This window comes from Alligator sinensis, unplaced genomic scaffold (assembly GCF_000455745.1).
Source record: "Alligator sinensis unplaced genomic scaffold, ASM45574v1 scaffold134_1, whole genome shotgun sequence".
In the NCBI taxonomy this organism is placed as follows: domain Eukaryota; kingdom Metazoa; phylum Chordata; order Crocodylia; family Alligatoridae; genus Alligator; species Alligator sinensis.
In genome coordinates this window covers 15,539-36,042 of record NW_005841920.1, presented here as the reverse complement: position 1 = coordinate 36,042, position 20,504 = coordinate 15,539, and the positions used below count along the sequence as shown (strand labels likewise).

Genomic DNA, 20,504 nt, shown 5'->3' with positions numbered 1-20,504 from the left:
GGAAAGAGCTATTGCACAGCTATCACAGATCATTAAAAAGAGAGATAAAAACCATTTTGAAGATGTAAGGTGCCAGAATGAATTATGGCATGAATGAAGTTCTTGAAAACCTTATTATAATAAACACTAGCCAAGGAGCTTCTCCATTCAGAAGCTGTTTGTGCAGGAAGCATTCCTAGTGTTCCATGTCTGCTTGGCCACCTCTAGAAAACCTATGATGCAAATGTATTTGGGCAAAGGGATGTAAGTACAAGTGATCTTTAACATAAACATAAAAAGCCTTCAAAAAATGAACAATGATGATTTGCCACAATGAATGGTCCAGCTTAAACAGCACCCACCCCTACTTACACATAGCCTCGGAATCTACTGAGGTCATTGTTGGGACTTTCGCACTCTATTCTACTTGAAAACTTTTCTGGGTCAATTTCAGAGACCTGAAATCACAGAAAAGAACATAAAACTCAGGTCAGGAGTATAGCAACTTAAAAGCAATGAATTCATAGATACAGGTATTGGTGTTTCACAATCTAGCTTCAAACCTTTCAGTTGTCCACACTAGCAAACACTGCAACCTGGAATAAAAGCAGGCATTTTTCTAAATTAGAATGCAAAGTGAAGGAAAAGACTGTCCATACAAAATAAAGCCTTGGAAAGTTTCAGTTATATTGCTGATTCTTCATGGACATCTTTCAGAAGGGAGGGAGGGAGGGAGGGAAGGAAGGATATTAGAAGAGGAATAAGCAGTGAGGGAATAAGTGAACTCTTAAAAAGCAAAGGTCTTATTTTCATATGCATTTCTTTAGCGATGGATGAAAGTGAAATGGAAAATGCTATATAAGTAGAATTGTTTTTAAACTAAATGCTTTCTGATATTACACCTAGGATGCAGGCTGAGCTGACAGAAGGAAAGTTTAATGATAAAATTTCTAGTTATGATTAGGTTTAATTAGTGCCAGAGTAATGATCATTATGAAAAACAGAAGTACAAGTAATGAATCAAAAGTAGAACTTTTAAGAGTAAAAAAAAATAAAAGGATGCGTTCAACAAATACCCTAAATGCTAAGGAATAAAAGCTGGCAAATACTAAGGAAAAACATATTGGAACTGATTTTCAGAAGTACCACACACCCATAATTCCACTTGAAGTTAATGGATATGTGAACCCTCAGCACTCCTGAAAATCTGGCCCACTAACAGAACAATTTCTATACAGATTGCCTTTCCCATGAGTTCTCTGAAAAGTCCACTGCTCTTAAAAAAAAAAAAAGAAAGGTAATTAGCCTTTTCAAAGAAAGATGCAATTAGCCTTGTTAGTCTGAACTGCCTTCTGCCTTGAAAGAAAGATTCGAATGTCTATACTTGAAGTACAAGTTTACAACTCAAAGCGTTCATTAAAAATGCCTCTTTCATAATGAAAGCTTTCAAACATGTCTGAATTCTCACAATTATTTTTTACCACATCAGAAGGATGCCAAGCTTGAAGTTAATATATAAATCCATAACGTGTCAAAGTCAGAAATCTTAGCATTTTTATGTTTGCACAAACCTTGGCAGCCTGCTGGGGATTTTTTGACATACTGAGTGCACTGTATTACTGTAAGAGGTGCTTTCAGACAGATTTCATAGATTTCATAGACATTAGGGCTGGAAGGGACCTCGGAAGATCATCGAGTCCAGCCCCCTGCCCAAAGGGCAGGAAGTCAGCTGGGGTCATCGGATCCCAGCAAGATAAGCATCCAGTTTGCTCTTGAAGGTGTTCAATGTAAGCGCTTGAACCACCTCCGGTGGCAGGCTGTTCCAGACCTTGGGGGCTTGGACAGTAAAGAAATTCTTCCTTATGTCCAGCCTGAAACGGTCTTGTTGTAGTTTATGACCGTTCGACCTAGTCGTCATCCCTAGGGGCGCTCTGGTGAACAAACGTTCCCCCAGATACTGGTGGTCACCCCTGATAAACTTATAGGTGGCCATCAGATCACCCCTGAGCCTGCGCTTTTCCAGGCTAAAGAGCCCCAGGGCTCTCAGCCTGTCATCGTAGGGTCTGCTTTCCTGACCTCTGATCATGCGCGTGGCTCTTCTCTGGACTCTCTCAAGCTTCTCCACATCCTTTTTGAATTGTGGAGCCCAAAACTGGATGCAGTACTCCAGCTGCGGCCTCACCAAGGCGGAGTACAAGGGGAAAATGGCTTCCTGGGTTTTGCTTGAGAAGCGTATATGGATGCAAGCCAGCGTTTTGGTCGCTTTACTAGCCGCAGCATCGCATTGCAGGCTCATGTTCATCAATACATGCCCCTTGTCACATTACAAACTGAAATAATTACACGCATAGGGCCTGCTTCTTCATGGCCCTGCCCCTTGCTCCCTTATACAAAATTAGTGCAAAGTATCCTGTAAAACAGAGGTATCAACTATATGGTCCATGACCAGTAGCTAGCCCACAAAGCCCCCAGTGCTGCCCTGTTGACCCACTGCCTGTGCCGGACTGGCCCTAGCCACCTGTGGTGCTTGCTGGAACTGGGCCCCAGGCTGCACTGCCCATGGTGATGGGGCCAGTCCCAGTTCTGGGCTGCATAACCCATGACACTCACTGGGTATAGCATCTTGGTCCCATGCTGTACTGCCCACGGAACATGGTTGAGCTGGCATCTAGGACTGGCCCAAGTGGGTTCCACATGTGCTGGATCAGGCATCTGGATGGGGTTCCACCTAATCCAGCCCATGGACCAGCCCCATGCCACTCGTCTGGCCCACAAGACCAGATGGTTTTGACACCCCTGCTATAAAATGCTATTATGCTGATCCTGAAGTGTTTTATCCATACTTTGTACAAGTATAAGTGATTACATAATGAATTGGGCAGCATATCTACAAACTGGAAATAAAATAACTATATCAATTTTGGTTCAAACCTGTAGTTATTATCAAACTTCTGGTTATTTTGGTGAAAGTCTGAACACTGTTTAAGATTGCCTTAGTTTGGGTTAACTGCAAAAACAAACAGTTACTTACTCTATAGCAACTGTCGATGTTGGAGGACATGCAGCAGACTGAGGATCTCAGTGTAGGTGTACATGTGAATCATTCATGTGAGATTATTCATGTGAGATTAGAGTCTTCTGAATGGCAGTGTCCATCAGAGCTATGCATTCCCCTTGTGACTCCATAAGCATAAGGCCTAAAGGTCAGGGAAGCCAAAAATCTCTCTTGGTTTCCTTTTAATTTGAAATCCATGTGGCTGAGAACTCCAAAAATCAGGGGTCATGGGATGCACATGGAGTGCAGCACCTAGAAAAACCATATTTATTGTAGGGCAACTAATTCCTCATCTACTTGAGTTGGTATCAGTGTAGATCCCACTATGTCCCCTCTGAGTGGGTATGAGATGTCAGATCCATTAATCAGACTGAGCCTGACGTGCTGTTCTCAGCTTGACATCACATTGGGTGACCACGTCAAGGAGTAATGTAAACAAAGTCAGTATGCCATGTAGTTGCTTTACTAGTATCAAATATGGACACATTTCTGAAGCAGGCAAAAGACACTGCATGCAACCAATTTAGTGTACCTTTATATTTTGAGGGAAAAGTTTGTTAATAACAGGAGGAGATACATCACTTTATCCCCTTAAGAGTTTCTATGATGACTTGGCTTGTCTTCTCTGCAAGATATGGCTAAGTGGGGAAAAGGGGCCAAACTGAAAAAGGACATGACACAGGCTAAAGCATTTGGTCTTCCCTACATAATAGAGGAAAACTCTGAGAATGTCCACATTATATAGCAGTCATTCTCAACCTTTTTAGTCTGGAGGCACATTTGGATAAACTCAAGGCACTCCTTGGAAAATGCCAGCTCTTAGTTTTCATTCTTTTTTTGCCAACATAAAAATAATAGAGCAGTTTTTCTACTGCAAATAACTTAGAAAGGCCACAACTACAGACTTCTATTTGAAACCTGTGGGTTTATCTTGAATCATGCTTGAAAACCTAACAATGCTAACACTGTGTGGCACTGTGGTAAGAATTGCTGGTATATAGTCTCTCTTTTATTGTATTGAGTGTGGCTTTGGTTGAATTCTGAGACCACCTTATAGATAAATTTAGGATGTGGTCTCAGACCTTATTTTCCATGTAATTATGTGTAGGAAGGACCAGACACACGGTTCTGTTGCCAAGTTGAAGGAGCTGAGGCCAAACTGCAGAAGTGTGGGTAGGCAGAAGGCTCCAAAACCTGTTTCTGAGTGACACTGGAGTGAACATTTGCAGACGTGACAACCAGTTTGATCACCAAAGTAAAGAAAGCAATCAACATATCCAGATAAAACAAGTGATGAAACAGAGCACAAGGCCTTAAAGGAACATTACAAAGGAAGACCGTGCATTAAAGATGATGGCAAGTAATATTCCATAATGGTGAAGGAAGGAGATAAGGAATTCTTCCTTCCAGAAGTGTAATCTTCACAGGCACATCCCAACTGAATCGCAACTAATTGACATCTTTCATGTCCACAAGAAAACTGTCTCAGTCCCATTCCAAAGGTTTCAGTGAAACAAAGAATTTTAAATAAAACCTATCAGAGAACATTATTAGAATATTAAGATGAACCTCTATAAATTTAAGGTATAGGCTGGAGGGAAATTTGAACTCAGTAAATTCAAGACCTGTTGCCAGTCTGCCTATCACCCTCCTCCCCTGCCTGAGTCTCCCCAGCTGGTATAGGTAAGAAATTATGTTGTGCTGTCACAGGTTGGTATCTGGATGGGGATAAGTGTTCGTGTTTTGAGGCACAAGCAATAAAAGGTCAGGCTGTAGACCTGCTTCTTGCCTCTTTTACCAGTAGCCAACCTGCAAATCTACCTGTAATCTAGGTAACAGCTGACCTCCTGCACAGTGGCGATGGCAGACCAGAAAGACCATCATAAGGGGAAGGTGATGCATCAATCAGTTCAAGTAAGGCTTGATCCGCTCAGGAGGATAATATTGTAAGACTCCACACAGGATTTGGATTTCTAGCATGTGTGTAATATGAAGGAAGCCCTTGAAAAGCCTTGATACTATAGGATGTGAAAATACTGAATGCAACTGGATAGGAACATGGCCTACTGATATTGCTGCAAGATGAACTTTGAAAAAACTATATGCCAATCTAGCCTATTCCAGTGGCCTGTAGTTAAGGACTTTTGGTATAAGAGCCTCAGCTGGGTCCAAATTGTGTTGAACTGCCTATATGAAGAACTGTTTCTATTTGGAGGAGCAAGTTTTCATAGACAATGTCCTTCCTGCTCTGTAAGAAGATTTTATGAATCTGTTGAGAATAGTTTCTATCAGTAAAGCTCAGCCAACATTATGAGTCATCATGAGATTGGGAGGGCTGGTTGACTGTGGCTCTGAGTTATCACAGCTGAACAAAACAAGACAGAAAGGAAGCCAAAAAGACATGTGCAAGTGGTCAGACACCTGGAAATGTCTTAACCAATAGGAAGCCATCAAGATCTATGTAAGCTCATCTCATCTAACCTTGGATATTACCAAGGGAATACGGTAAAAAGCAACAAAAGACCTGAAGAAGACAGGAAGACATCTAATGAGAAGCCTAGTGCTCCAAGTACCTTTTTGAAGCAGAAGTTTGGGCACTTGGGGCTAAATCTGAGCTCACCCACTAGCTATCTCATGTATAGCTGCTGGCAAGGATTTGAAGGGTTTCCAAACAGTGCAAATTGAGTATCTGTTCCAGCCTCTTGGAGAAGGACCTGCAAGCAGGGGAAGCCCCATGTAAAGAAGACTGGTATCTGCTCTCAGTACTGTTTATGGAGTGTTCCCAATGACTGTAATGCAATATGCATGAACAACATTACAAGGAAGGACTTCTACCCTGATTGGGCAGCATTATCCTCCCTGAACAACAGTAAGGCTTCCTCTTGCTCATTTTCATCCTGTCTTCATTATGCTTTCTTTCTTGGTTTCCTAGGCTCTAGTCTGAACAGGAAGGCACTCTTGCTTCTATCTGGTGTGTTCTGTTGCTTTATACAAAGTGGAAGGTCTTATACAAAGTGGTTAGGTTGCTCTTATACAAAGTGAAAGGTCAGGGTTCAAATCTCTTTTGGGGGAGGTGAACCTAAAAGTTGGGTTTCATGGGTCTCTCCTGTCCTGGTTGGGAGAACAGTGAAAAGGATACTTCTGGGCTGCAGAAAGCTGAGACATGCCCTGATAAGTTTCTCATCTGGGTGTGAATGAATGCCTATTATGTTTCCCCTTAAGTGTGCTGTCCTCATTTCCAGTTGTTTTATAAGCATACTTTGTCCTCTGAAGAGTCCAAAGAATGTGAATTGATATTCTACTGCGACTCCCATGCGTTTTCAATGGGACTGGATAGTAAGCAATTTCGAAGTATACATTCTGCCTGTCAAGAACCATGAACCAATGCTTAACGAGAATAATGGAGGAAATTATTCTAATCCTTCACCTAAGAGAAAACATGAAACAGGAAGTTCTGCCTCTTTAAGAGCCTCAGGCTGTCAGCCCTATTCCATCATCAGACCTAGTTGTGAATAGATCAGTTGATCCTAAGAAGGACTTGGAGTTTAGCTGCAATACAGAAGTTACAAAGAAACTGTAGGTTCTTCCATTATGTCCCACAGCAAGGGTACTAGAAAAAAAAAGAGGAAGAAAGAACAAATAATGAGTCCTGACCCACAGTGGGCATAGGAACAGCTTTGTTTGTACACTTTGCCTATGTTTTATGTGAATGAATAAAACTGTGTCTTAACAGATTTGAAAATGGGCTTCTGAAACAGGTTAGTAGTTTACAGACTGCCTTTCTTCTTCCACAGAAAGAAATATGTGGACCTTTCCTTTTAAATTCTGATGGCACCTCCTCTCCAACTTTGAGTAGAAGCAGTGAAGCAACTTCTCCCAAAATCCTATCATGAGAGAGAATCCCTGAAAAGGTACATGGAGAACAGGTGAGTAGATGCTAAAATGTTAAATTGCACTGATGGCTAGAAAATGGTATTTACAGGTTTGCTTTTAGAAACTGGCTTATAGAAGGCTTTCTTTTCTATCTTAGCTTCTTTGTGCTGTAGTACTCAGGCTTCCTGGAGTGATAAGACATTGCCTGTTGGTCTCAGCTGGGGCTGAGGATGGCACAGGTTGCCATATAGGACTGGGGTTTAACTCCCTACTGGGTGTGAAGGGTGATCTTCTGTTCCTTTAGAGGCAGCAATGTGCTGTTGATTCTTTCATTAAATAATTCAGTGACCTTAACAAATAAATTCTGCACACAGCCAAACCAACCTAGGGATAGTTAATAATTGGCAATGCTCCATACATTGTCATTGCTGTGGCTGTAGACCTGGCCATGGTGTCAGAGGTGCTCACTGCTACCCTAATATAACAGCATGGTGCTAACTGGCATTCCCTGATACTTCCTTGAGTTCCTTGCTGCTATTATATGTGAGTTTCAAAAGAAAGGACAAGGAGTCATGTTTGGTCATTTGGGCCAGGTAATTTGCCACTTAGTATTATAAAGAGAAAATGTCCATTCCAGAAAAGGGAGACCTTTTGGGTCCTGGTCACTGGTATAACTCTAGTTTTGAATTGGAATTGTCTTCTACCACTGAAACAGCTAAGATGCCTGCATTGCAGTACATGTATCAATACTCATACTCTAACTTGGGGACCAATTATTACTTCTTGAGCTGTTTTCCAATTGATGCTATCATGATCACTGTCCACCATGGGACCTTAGCTTGGTTGAGCAATCCCTTGTTTACAGGATGCAGAGACTGGCTGCAATGGAGTAACCAGAATGTTCAGTCATTGAGGTTTCTCTAATGTGACAGATGCCTCCATCTCTAGAATATCTGCAACGTTCAAAGGAGTGAAGTATCAGTACTGGTGTTAGGGACTTCGCTGGCAGACAAAGATGAAAAGTCTACTTGTAGTGAAGCAGGATGCTGTTGTTCCTGTAGTCAGGCTGTTCCTGGTAGACTGTCATAAATCAGGGAAGCTGATGGAGAAAGTGGTCTTTTCCTCAAATGCAAGGCTTACTTGCATGAGGTGGTGGTTACCAGTAAGCTCAGTGGGGCAAAATTACCATGCTGTAGTGGGAGTACACAGCATTCTTGGTGCCAGTGTCTGTACTGATACCAGTAAGTGTCTTCGTACAATTATGCTTCTGATTCTTTCAGTGGTATTAGTACTAAGCTGATCCCTGGAGCTGGGATCAGAGTTAGTCTTCATTTCTATATTGAAAATGGATCCTCTTCACCAGAAGTTCAGGTCTAGCTGGTTTTATTCTAAGTCTTTAGGTAGTCAGTCTTTCTGGGAAGTCCTGGCTTCCCATTTTAAGTTTCTTTTCAGATCACTCCTTCTCAGTGTTGGACTTCATCACCAGGGACTTCTGTTGCCAGGGTAATGCCAGGAATTTTCTTGGCATGGTCTTCTCTGCACTGGTCCTTACTATTATTCTTCTACTAGATGGGGCACTAGATAAAACTGACTTGTTCAACACCCATACTCTAGAGCTTATGTCTTTAGGATCAGAATATCTCTTTAGCCATTACTATAGAAGAGCAAATGTCAACTGTGTGATTTGTGCCTTGTTCTTGCCAAAAACTAAAGGCACTTAGGAGATAGCTGTATATCAGGCAGATACAGCGATGCCTCTTCCATTTAAAGTATCCATCTTTCAGTGTCAAGAATTCATTGGAGAACAAGCAGGCAGGGCTAGACACCTAAAGTTTCAGAATTTCTGTACAGGGTGCATGTATGGAGCTGTACACAGGGGGGACATCAGTATTCCATGCAGATTGGTTAATATTCACGACAATCACATGCATCATAACTTCCTAACCTTTCTGGGTTTCTGACATATATAAGAACTTAGCCAGAGCTAAGAACTTAGTGAGTTAAGCACTGTCCAGGTTCTATCATACTGCCACAGGCACTTAGAGGGAACTAAGGGAGGGTTATGACTAACCTTCCCTCCATGCTCTTATATGAGTGTATAAGGAGGCACTGAGCACACTGCTCTTTAAAAAGACTTTGATTTCACATGCCTCAGGCATGTGTGTACCCACAGTGGGATTCACAGTAAAACATAATCAAAAATTTATTTTTTACTCACTTAAAGTAACTCAAAACAGGACATTCTTAATCTGAAATGTGTGTCCACACACAAATTTGCCCCACAGTAACTAAGAAGTAAAACTAAGTTATTTTGTATGCGAACTCGGTCTAGACAAGCTCCACTTCAGCAACTAATGAAATAAATGAGAAGGCTTTTCAACTGAATCCATGGGCATGGAACATCAGTTTTCTTAAATTATTATGCAAGAGGCAAGGATTCCTTAGGGTGATATCTTTTACTATGTAGTTGAGATACAAGTTAGACAAGCTTTCAAATGTCAAGACATCTTGCATTCAATAGCTTATTCAACTTTATCCTAACTACATAGTTGGTCCAATAAACAGTATCACCCTAAGGAATCCTTGTGTCTCAATTTCTGGACCATTGCAGCTGCAACATCACTCTTACAGTATCTTAAATTATTTAAAATGCACAACTGTTACCTGCTCTGCAAATCCTCTCACCACCTGCCTCTGCTTTAGATTGGTCTCTCCGTCAAGTCCTGCTGTTTCGATGTGACAGATCCCGTCTGGATCAGTAGAATATAACAGCACCATATCAGCAGGGATTATTTCATTACACGAAAGTCGAATGAAGTCCCCAACATTAACATCTTTCCAGCACTGATCTATGTATTTCTTTTCTTTCCTGAAACATACATAACAAGTAAAATAAAAAATTCTACCGCCTGGAAGAACTTACTGTTAGTAGAAGATGATTATAGTACATGTACATACAGTTAAAAAAAATACTTAGTCCAAACCCATATATACAAAAGTGCCTCTAAGCCATCAATGCTCATGAGACATTATTAACTTAGGGTAAATGTATTCTGTATGAGAATTTAAACCGTTGTATTAATTGCCTAGGATGCAAGTCAGTGAAGAATTTAGCTCTGTTTTTTATTTCCTAGGAGAAAGTAATATTCACCTATTATGTGACTTTCAAGTTATGTAAATGAAGTAGCAGATCTTTATCTCCTTTCCTAATTACCCTTTCAGAACAGCTGTTCTTGTTTCTTAGTTGGATGGGTACCTATCAATATGTTAAAACAGTCACCTGCCAATTCACTGAAGTTCAAAATTAAAATTCCACTTGGAAACATCCATACTGTATGTAAATATAATATAGTATACTACCATTCACTACTTTGGTGCAAATCTGTGTGTAGTCATGTATTTTGGTTTAAGAATGCCCTGTTTTGTGTTACTTGAGTGAAAAATAATTTATGACTGTGTCAGAAAAAGACATGTGCACACATGCACATGCATGCGCGCACACACACACAAACGCTGCGGCTTTATCTCTTTGACCTCTGCATTAAGCAGCATCAGGCTATTACAATTCCCAGAGTGAAGTCTATAAAAGTTCATGGCTCTGAGCACTTTTCAGAATTGGACATTGCTTATGATTGTTTTTCATGCCATAACAATAATTAACTTTCCATCTCTGCCTGCTGTTTAGTTTTCACGTGAGGCCACTATCCTTGTATGTGGTCAGAGCTGATTACTGGGAACATCATTAGGATTATGAACCAGACTGGGATTTCAAGTGAGGAGTAAACAACATTGGATGACCTGGAGGAACAAATGTAAAGTGCATCAGTACAGGTGGAGGCAGTACTGCTGTTGTCTGATGGGATCAAATTTTGCTGTCTGAGGGAGCATCTACATGTCGCCGTATGGAAACATTGCCATGGCGCAGTACGTGTGGCTTCTGTGCCATGCACACAGCGCATGGTTAAATTTCACTGCTTCATTGCCATAGTGGCACGCTATACCCAGAGAGCACACCACTACGGTGACGTAGTTGGCGATCGCGTGCAGACACACATGATCACTACATCATCATAGTGTGGTGCACAGCAATGTCGCGCATCACTACATCACCATAGGGCAACTTGTATATGCACCTTGAATGAATGTTTGTGGGCATCTCTCTGTGTAGCCAGAAGGCATTTTTGGTGATAAGTTACATTACCATTAGTAATGGCAAAAACATTTTGCCGAAGATAGGTCAACCCTAAGAGATCGGCTGATGTGCTAGTTTTGTCTGGCTTCTCAAATCTATGTGTTAGTATCGGGTACAAATTTAATAACAATAATAAAAAACCCTCATCCCAATAAGAAGAAAGTTTCATATATTAGAATTTATACATAAAAATTGGTGCTAGTGTCTCTTTAAAAATGCAGGCCTGAAGCAAGAGGGCACAAATAGCATGAAATTAAATATTTTACTGACCACTGAAATCAGTAATATAGAAGGGCTGCAGAACATAGTGAAAACCACACTAATTTCTGTTGGAGAAATGTATCCTAAGAAAAAAAGCATCAAAATGTAACTATACATCTTGATGCATTGAATCTTCTCAACAAGACTCTTTACAGTGCTATTTCTGAAATGAAACCTAGCAAATCTAGATTGACTTGCCAGCCAACATTTAAAGTCGTTTAGCTATTTTTCTGTCATGCTCCTGCCTAGAATTCTCAAGCTGTACCCTACAGAACTCATTAATATTAATAGCTCTGATGTTTACGTTCTCTGATGACTCACAACATCCCATGTATTTGAAAATGTGTTATGTTGCTCTGCTAGCAAATACTATATTAAGATATATTAAAAGCATGCATCTCATAGCACTAATGATAGATATGCTTTAATATGTGTCTGTGTCACATGAGGAAGGGCATTTTGTGCCTGAAAACTTGTCAAACGTCTCTCCCAAACGTTGGTTGCAATAAGTGATATCATAACAAAAAATCTTTACTTCTCACAGGAACAGAGATGCATTTATGTCCAAAATTAATACATTTTTTATCAAACTGTATAACAGAAATATTAATAAATTTTTGGTATTGTTGATACATTTTTATCAAACTTTTATAACAGAAATATTAATGCACCATACATTTTACGCAACTACCCTGTAAATTAAGAATCTATAAGATAAAGAGGGCACAAACATCTAAATGTGGCCATAGAGGGGTTCTTGGAAGGATCAATTCCTGAAAAAAATTAGTTGGGAAAGATATCTGAATGACATGGATACAGAAAGATAAAAGGGGACTTTACAGATAATGAGTCTGATTCCCAGCCATTTACTGGGGGCTGTGAGTGCAAAGTAGATATAACATTCACCAAATCTGAATTCTTTGCTTGCTCAGTTGATTGGCGACAGGGATTGCCAAGGCTTCTGCCAACTGTAACGTGATCCTAATCATTCCAATTTGTTCAAGATTTCAGCAATGTTGACTGATTTAAAATTTATGCCCACTTTGCAAGGTGCAAAAGACAGTGCAGAATCAGGTGAAGGAAGAAGTTAGCGATTATTCTAAATTCTTAAGCCAGGATGAAAGACGGTCTGCAGAGCACAAAAGACAGATGAAAGGAAAGGTAATGAAATGAATGATGTAGTCTGGGGTGACTTTAGGGAAATGAGGACAAGGAGCTAGCTCTGATACAGTGAGCAAAAGGGAACCCATGATTAAATCTGATGTGAAAGCAACTTAGGTCAGGGGATTCAATGGGAACTCTTTAGGGAAACAACCTTTGCATTTTTCCTTGATAATAGGGTAACAAAATAATAACTAGAGGTAGAATAAAGCATAAGCATTATTGTCTCCCCTGAGGTTTTTGCTTACACTGTTCCCTATCATAAAATTATCAAAACCAACTTGACTATGCTGACAGCATTGAATATCTGTGTTTAGTAGATGGTAAGAATATGGACAGTTTAAAAAAAAAAAAAAGAAGAAGAAAAAGTGTAGCCATTGCTTATTTAGTGAATTCAGGCTGAAAACATAATTCCTTTTTTTTTTTTCGTGATGCAGTAATAATTACTGGCTGAAGCAGTAAGCAAGCCAGGATTTATGGTAGACATGCCACAAATAAACCCCGTAACCTCCTTGAGTACCTCTTTTGATCCCCTTTCTCTGCCTCACCTGCTACTCTTTCTGCTCCCTACCCTGTGCTTCCTGCCCAATCCACTGCTGTGCTGCCTGCCCCTCTTCTATCTGCTATTTACCACACAGAGAGGTTGTTTGTGCCACTTGTGGCACATGTACCACAGGTTGGCCACACCTGTGCTAGAAGGTTAGGAGGAATCTACTGGAAGAGAAAATTGCATCTGAAACTGAGGAATTCAAATTTAACAAATACATTCCCAGTTTTTATTTAAATTATCTTGAAAGAATAAAATTCCCTTTTCTTTAAAATCCTACACTGTGGGTTTTCATCTTTATGAAATATAATAAGAACAGTAACCAGACAGCATCTCCCCTTTCCATAGTTTGAGGAAGACGAAATTTGAAGGGCCTAAGAACAAATGACAAAAAGTCCTCTCCTGAAAGCTAGCAGAAAGCCACTGCTAAAGTTTCTGCCAGTTGTAACATGATCCTAAAAATTCCAGTCTACTGAACACTGGACATATCTACACATTCATTAATGTGCTTTGGGTAATGTGTGTTAAATTTAGTACCTCCATTGTGAGGTACTGGAAAAAGGCGCATTAGCTAAAGAAAACAGGGGTTTTTTTGTGATGCTTCAATGCGCATTAAGATAGGCTAATGCACATTAAAGTGCACATGTATACATGCCCACTGTAGCGGTTGAGACTTATTTAAGCAACTCTACGCTAGTCCATCTACATTAATGGTATTTTACGCTGGCTTGATTAAATTGATTTTAAATCAATGTCATTTAATTTAGCACCTTAACTGATGCATGCTAAATTGATTCAAGCAAGAGGTAAACCTGTTTAAGTGTTTACATTTTTTTCAATGCTATGTACTCAAAATTATAACAAGTTCCAAGCTGAACTAAAGTACATGGAAGCAAACTGTTTTGTCATGATATGTGATATCATTTATTCAACTACCTACAGAGAAGAATGGGAAAAAAGGATTATTGTATTTTCTTGGATACCACATGCCTCCCACATAAGATATGCACCTTGGTTTTGGAAGACATTATGTAGGAAAAAAGTTTTACAGAGCTGTGGCCTACAGCTGGATTTTTCACAAAGAAACTAGGCTGGAAAAAGGCTTCCAGTTTCTCTGTCTCTTCCAGAGAGCAGGAGAGGGTACAGTCCAGTATTAATCCTTTCAAAACCACTCTCAACTTGGCACCAGTTTTTGGCAACTTTTATCTCATAAGTGGGGTAGAGGGTATATGTAGTACTGTGGAGGGTACCTGCTCAATATACGCAAGTATTAAAAGGACAGAAATTGCTTTCAGCTCTCTAATTGTTGAATTTATTCTTGTTCCAGTCTCAAGTTATTACAAGTTGAATAATTTTACTCTTAGAAATGTGTTGTAACTATGAATTCTTCTGCTATCTTGGTTTAAGAGTGACTTATTTCTACTGAGCTTAATTTGACTTGAACTCAGTGTAGGCTAAACTGAAATAAGTTGTCCTGAATCTAAAATCAGAATGTGTCCACATGGTCAATCCAGAAAGCCATTTTAAAGGTTGCTTAATCTTACTGATTTTTATATGCATCAATATATTTAATTATTGATCAATAACAATATAATAGGAACAGAATCTTGTTACTTACCTGCTGTATACTTTTGTTAATAAATTGTTTATCTGTTTATCTAGCTTGTATTTTGAGTAATCCTCAAGGCCATCCTTTACAGCAATAATTGTGAGAACCACAACTAGAGGTAGCATTGTAATTTCTTTCTGGAAGGCTTCCACCAGTGGGACCCAGTTTAGGACAACTAAAAATAGGAAATACAAATTGGCAGCTCTGGAACAAAGAAGAGATGTAAGAATTAGCAGGGGAATGAAGTTAAGGAGGTAAGTAAAAAGAAGATTAAACTCAGGTAGTGAGTGTTAGTTGATGTTAAAGCAGTTTGCTATGTACCTTCAAAACAAGAACATGTTTTATACTGTTTGTTAGAAAAAGACATGGCATTTATGTAGCTTCAGGAGACAGAAACTGAACTGAGATTTTACTGTGCACCCAGAATCTCAAAACAACACCCCCCTTACAGACCATACAATTCTTAAAACTCACAGCCTGTTTTTTTTATAGGTAAGTAGCCTATGATCAACAAAGGTCAACATGCTATTAGAAGGCAAGAGAGGATGGCATCTTAAAGACTAACTTGATCAGGCAGTCATACTTTTTTGCAGGGGACAGCCTACTTTGTCAGATGCTTTGTCATGTCTTATTCTTTTCTGAACAAGTTAGTCTCTACGGACAGATCCAGACATGCAGGCACATGTGGTTTCTGGTACTGCAAACTGCTTTATGGCACCACAAACCACATATGTTGCACATTAAACCATGTACCACATGTATCACAGTATCATAGTAGCTAGGGTTAGAAGGGACCTAAACAGAACATCAAGTCCAACCCCCTGCCTAGGGCAGGAATGGATGCTGGGGTCATATGGCCCCAATCAGGTGTCTATCCAGCCTCCTCTTAAAGTTCCCCAAGGTAGGAGTGAGCACCACTTCCCTTGGAAGTTGGTTCCAGGTCCTAGCCGTCCTAACTGTAAAGTAAAGCTCATGATGTCTAGCCTGAACCTGCTCTTTAGCAACTTGTGGCTGTTATTCCTAGTTACCCCATGTGGTGTCCGGGGGAACAGGGCATCTCCTATTCCCTGCTGATCCCCCCTGGTGAATTCGTAGATGGCCACCAGATCCCCCCTCAGCCTTCTCTTGTGGAGGCTGAATACATTCAGGCCCTCTAGTCTCTCCTCATATGGCCTGTTCTGCTGCCCTCTGATCATGCAAGTGGCCCTCCTCTGGACCCTCTCAATGCTAGCCACATCTCTCTTGAAGTGCGGCGCCCAAAATTGGATGCAGTACTCCAACTGCGGCCTGACCAATGCTGCATATAGGGGGAGGATCACCTCCCTGGACCTGCTTGTGATGCATCTGTGGATGCATGACAAGGTGTGGTTAGCCTTACTGACAGCTTCCTCGCATTGGCGGCTCATGTTCATCCTGGAGTCAACAATGACTCCAAGATCCCTTTCCGCCTCTGTGCTGACAAGAAGGGTGTTCCCCAGCCTGTAGGTATGCTGCTGGTTCCTTTTCCCTAGATGCAGTACCCTGCACTTGTCCGCATTAAACTGTGCACCACATGTTGCACATTAAACCGTGCACAGGGGCAAAATTTGCTGCCAGGATTTCTCCCCAGAGCAGGGTGCCGCTCTCCAGCTGGCTGGGGCACAGCTTAGGGGCTGCCTCCCAGCTAGCCCCACATTGAGGCACCCTGTGTCTCATGGAGTAGTGGGACACAAATCACTTGAGCAGGGATATGCACTGCAGCACAAAGTAGCTGCACAAATTTGTGTCACTACTATTTGTGCTGCAGCAAACGCACATCTTTACTCGTGTGGATGTGGCCTAAGGTGCCACCTTACACTACCTTCTACCTGATTTCAGACTAACTCAGCTAACTACCTGTCTGTGTTATTAGATGACATTGCTCTCTTACGTTCCAGATTATGTAAACATTTAGCTAAATCCACTTGTCTCAGTATTGGTTTAGCAGGGCCATCCAGTTGGCAGGCTGCAAACAATTAACTCAGCATGTGGGCTCCTGCCTGGGCACTCTCCCCATGACCCTTGCTGTGGCCTGGATCTCTGGGTTCCCACTTCTTCTTCTTCTTTCCACTTCCTGCCCCTCACCTAAGGAGGCAGACCCAAGAGACCCTCAGACATTGGACAGCCTTTACTTCTACACTGAAAGTGGCATGGTTACACCAATAGTATTTAATTAAATTTCCTGAAAAAAGATCCATGACCTCATACAGAAGCATGAACACATATTTGCTTAGTTACTTCCCTGGAAGTTTCAACCATATTGACAACAGCATTCATACCCCCAGATATGCCTGCTACCAGTTATAGATTGTGCTCAGTGTTGAAGGAAAACAAAGGAGCATTATGATCATGCATTCTGCTCTCTGTCCACATGCTCCACAATCAAAATATTATTTCAAGAGAAATATTTCTGCATCAATTGAAAAATTCATAGTGCTTCAACTGTGAACAGAAGTATAATCAATACCATAACACACTTTTCATTCACAGCCTTCCTTGAAACCAGTTGATAAAGTAAATCACTTATAGTGTGTTTAATCAGGGAAGGAAAACAACTCAAGATTTATGCCTTCTGGTCTTAGCTGACATGAAAAGGATAAAACAAGCAACTGTCATAACAAAGGATGCAGAAGAGGAGAAGAATCAGTTTATATAAATCATCATTTGAGAACTTTCAGTTTTTAATTATTACAACAGTACCTTTCCTGTACATTTTGTAGAGTCTTATAAAGATAATTTAAGGCACACTTTTTCACAGATTAAAACGTTCTGAAATAACTGCTTCTGGGCCTCCATAAGCCTTTTCTAGTGAGTTTTTCCACCTCCCCTTTGCATGGCTCTTCAAACCACCAAGCCTCTTGCTTACCATCAAGATCAAAGGGTAGCTCAAGAACGAGAGAAGCAACTTCCCCACTTCTGTATTCTACAGCTACCAAATAGGTTAGGAAGAAATGTGCCTGAAATGGTACAGCAGACTGCTCTGTTTCAGTCCTCTGAAAAGATCTCATTGGATCTCATCGGTCCAAAATAGTGAAAGGAAGGGTGAGATACCAAATCTGGAGAAACGTGTTATCCCCAAACTGATATTCAAAAGATTTGTATCATATTACAAAGCTGTTATCAAACTTGACAGAAAAGCAATTAGGAAACGTGGTTAGTTCAGAAATCCTACTTGCACATATTGATAAATGAATGTCAAACAAACAAAAACCTAAGCTCAAGGTAATTTTCATAAGACTCCTTTACCTGTGAAACTGTTCAAACAAGTTCCGTGGTATGAAGTTTAATAAAGTGTACTTTGTGGTCCGTATTCTGTTGTTCATGTACAATTTTGATACCTTTTCATACTCTTCTTTAAAGTGTCCCAAACAGGGAATAACTATCCTATGTTTGCCAGTGGTTTTGGTTGACTGATAGCACTTGTCACTTGAGTTGCTGCTGCTGTTAGTCCCATCCCGGCCTTCTGCAGATACCAGATGCTGCCAGTGATATCTGGCCCATCGGATAGGGTCAGCCATAGTATGTGAAATGTTTTGAGGTCCACGTGGTGTCTTCACTCTAACAAAATATTAACATAAAATTAAGTGGTAATTCTGGAGAGGCCTTAAAAATACAAACAAAAAACTGAAAGTGAAAAACTATGAGTATAATAGTTAAGGCATATACTCAGATGAGTCTAAAGCAGGTGTCAGCAACCCCCGGCATGCATGCCGAGCATGGCACGCGAGGCCATTTGGCTCGGCATGCCACCACCAGCCCCAGCTCTCCTAGCATGCAGAGTTGCTGCTCTTCTGAGTCTAAAAGCTTCTATTCTATAAGGCTGCCCATCCAGTGTTGTGTTTCTTTAAAACACAAGCCACAGCCCAAAGCTTTGATCAATAGTACAGTTACTTCTCTTGCAGGTTTCATGTATGTTTTCCCTAGCTGAGTCTTAAGGCATGGACAAATGAAACAATCACATTTGTTTAAAAGGGGGGTGGTGAAGGGATATTAACTGGCTGCATCTACACAAACCACTGACTACACAGTCATTTAGTACTTGTTTATATAGCTGTTGGCCTGTACAAATACTAAATGTGCAGTAACCGGAGTTACTGTGCAGTATTGCCAATGAGCGGCTTTTTTGTGACACTGACTGAGCAGTAGCTTGAGACTACTGTGCAGTAGCATTGTGTCAGAGTTTCTGCCATGCGACGCTACTTCGCAGTCAGCGTCTTGTGTAGACACAGCCACTGTGTATCAGCAGATCCACTCTTGTTACCCTGCCTGTCCACTCTATCCACTCCAAGTGGAAACTAAGCCAAAACAATTTAACCTTCAATGAAACAACTGCTAGATTACTGCAGTAATTTAGATTTCAGGCCAACAGTTGTGCTGAGACTGCAAAGTCCAAACCTTCTTCTTCTGAAGCATAGGCACAAAAGTGGAAGAAGTTGGTGTCCTGCTGCCATTAATGTAAATCCTTTGGTTTTCTCCTTCTCAGCTCCTGCTGTCCCCTCAATCCCCTGAAGCTCCTGTGTGTCACCTGCCTCTTCACCTATGTCTCCCACCCCTCCTACCAGTAAGATTATTGCCTCCCATTCTGGCCAGTTTATTTCCTTTCTAGTAACAAAAAGGACACCAGAAAGCTGGTGTAACAGGAATAATAAAGATTTATCAGCCAGAAGAACCCTCAACCTGCCTAAGGCTAGTGTAGCCGGCTCAACTGCTCACTTGTTGCCAGAGCTGATGCAAAGATGGCTTTAGGCCACCATTCTCTCCTCCTTCCCAAGTGTAATGCAGCCACACCTGAGAGTCTGGCCTGTGGATCAAAAAATAATCATGGGGCTGAAGGTATGAGGATATTCATATTATTCTCCTACTGATGGGACGAGCCTTTGTAGAAGCAAATAACTGACATGAAACCTGATTCAAAGCTGACTGGGTTTTGGATCCGATAAGAAGTGAAATTTCATAGGGTAGGCAGCAGTGATCATTAATCATTGCAACATACTTGCATTTCACAATTTTAATAAACTATAAATGACAGCTAAGGGCTAGTTTGTTGTTGCCTGCTGCATGCTACGTGCATTCTGTTTTTAGAACAGCTTTACTGCCAGTCTTGTGGATTTTTTTACCTGAGTCAAACGATGATACATAAATTGAAATATTTTCCTCTTCCCACATATAAAGAGAATTTGGAACAACTTCAAACTACTATTGGGAAATACTTACAATTGCAGTTTATAAATTAGTAAAGCAGTATTTTACGTTTGGCTTTTAGACTGACGTTACCTTTCAGTCTTCTTCATTATTATATCTTACCTCATCTTGTGTAACTTACTTATATTAATGTCTAACTTATTACGTGTGAATTTCTTCTGGAAATGTAGTTAATTCAAACATGGCTGCAGTTTTATAGCAAATGTTTAGAACTCCTGTTTTTAGCACCTTTCCATATGTGTTATAGCTGTAACATATTTAATGTCATTTTTCAGAAGGATTTTGGTTTTTTATAAATGCCAACATTTTAGTTACTTATTTTGTGTATTCAATTAGGTTCTTCTACTGTGCAGATGACAAAGGAATAATGTAAGTTTAAATACATGTTTTCTGTAGTTCTAGTTGCCAGTCACCTTGGGACTGTCTTAGATCCCAAGTTTGCTAACACTTAAGCAGTGAAGTTTACTTATGCTGATTATTCTTGACTGGCAGTGATTGCAGGATTCAAACCTTACTACAACTGTATCTGTAAGGGCATACGAACATGCATGGACATACATATTTTAAGATATTTAATACAGACATTCAAGTACAGATTGCAGTGTCT

At 40.5% G+C, this 20,504-nt stretch overlaps 2 protein-coding genes across 3 annotated transcripts in view; one reads left to right on the top strand and one right to left on the bottom strand.

The window, feature by feature from the left end:
- Positions 1 to 10,942, top strand: part of CORIN (corin, serine peptidase) — a 352,509-nt gene extending 341,567 nt beyond the window's left edge. Inside the window, exons 22-23 of the mRNA XM_025198376.1 lie at positions 6,829 to 6,960; positions 10,593 to 10,942. Coding sequence (XP_025054161.1) covers positions 6,829 to 6,927 — 99 coding nt within the window. The 3' untranslated portion in view covers positions 6,928 to 6,960; positions 10,593 to 10,942. The remainder of the gene's footprint in view (positions 1 to 6,828; positions 6,961 to 10,592) is intronic.
- Positions 1 to 19,791, bottom strand: part of ATP10D (ATPase phospholipid transporting 10D (putative)) — a 67,764-nt gene extending 47,973 nt beyond the window's left edge. For both annotated transcript variants that reach the window (XM_006019026.3, XM_025198370.1), the window contains exons 1-4: positions 17,942 to 19,791; positions 14,687 to 14,881; positions 9,572 to 9,776; positions 352 to 437 (exon numbers count right to left, since the gene is read on the bottom strand). In XM_006019026.3, the coding sequence (XP_006019088.1) occupies positions 352 to 437; positions 9,572 to 9,776; positions 14,687 to 14,881; positions 17,942 to 18,213 (758 nt within the window). In that variant the 5' untranslated portion in view covers positions 18,214 to 19,791. The remainder of the gene's footprint in view (positions 1 to 351; positions 438 to 9,571; positions 9,777 to 14,686; positions 14,882 to 17,941) is intronic.
- Between the last annotated feature and the right edge of the window lie 713 nt (positions 19,792 to 20,504).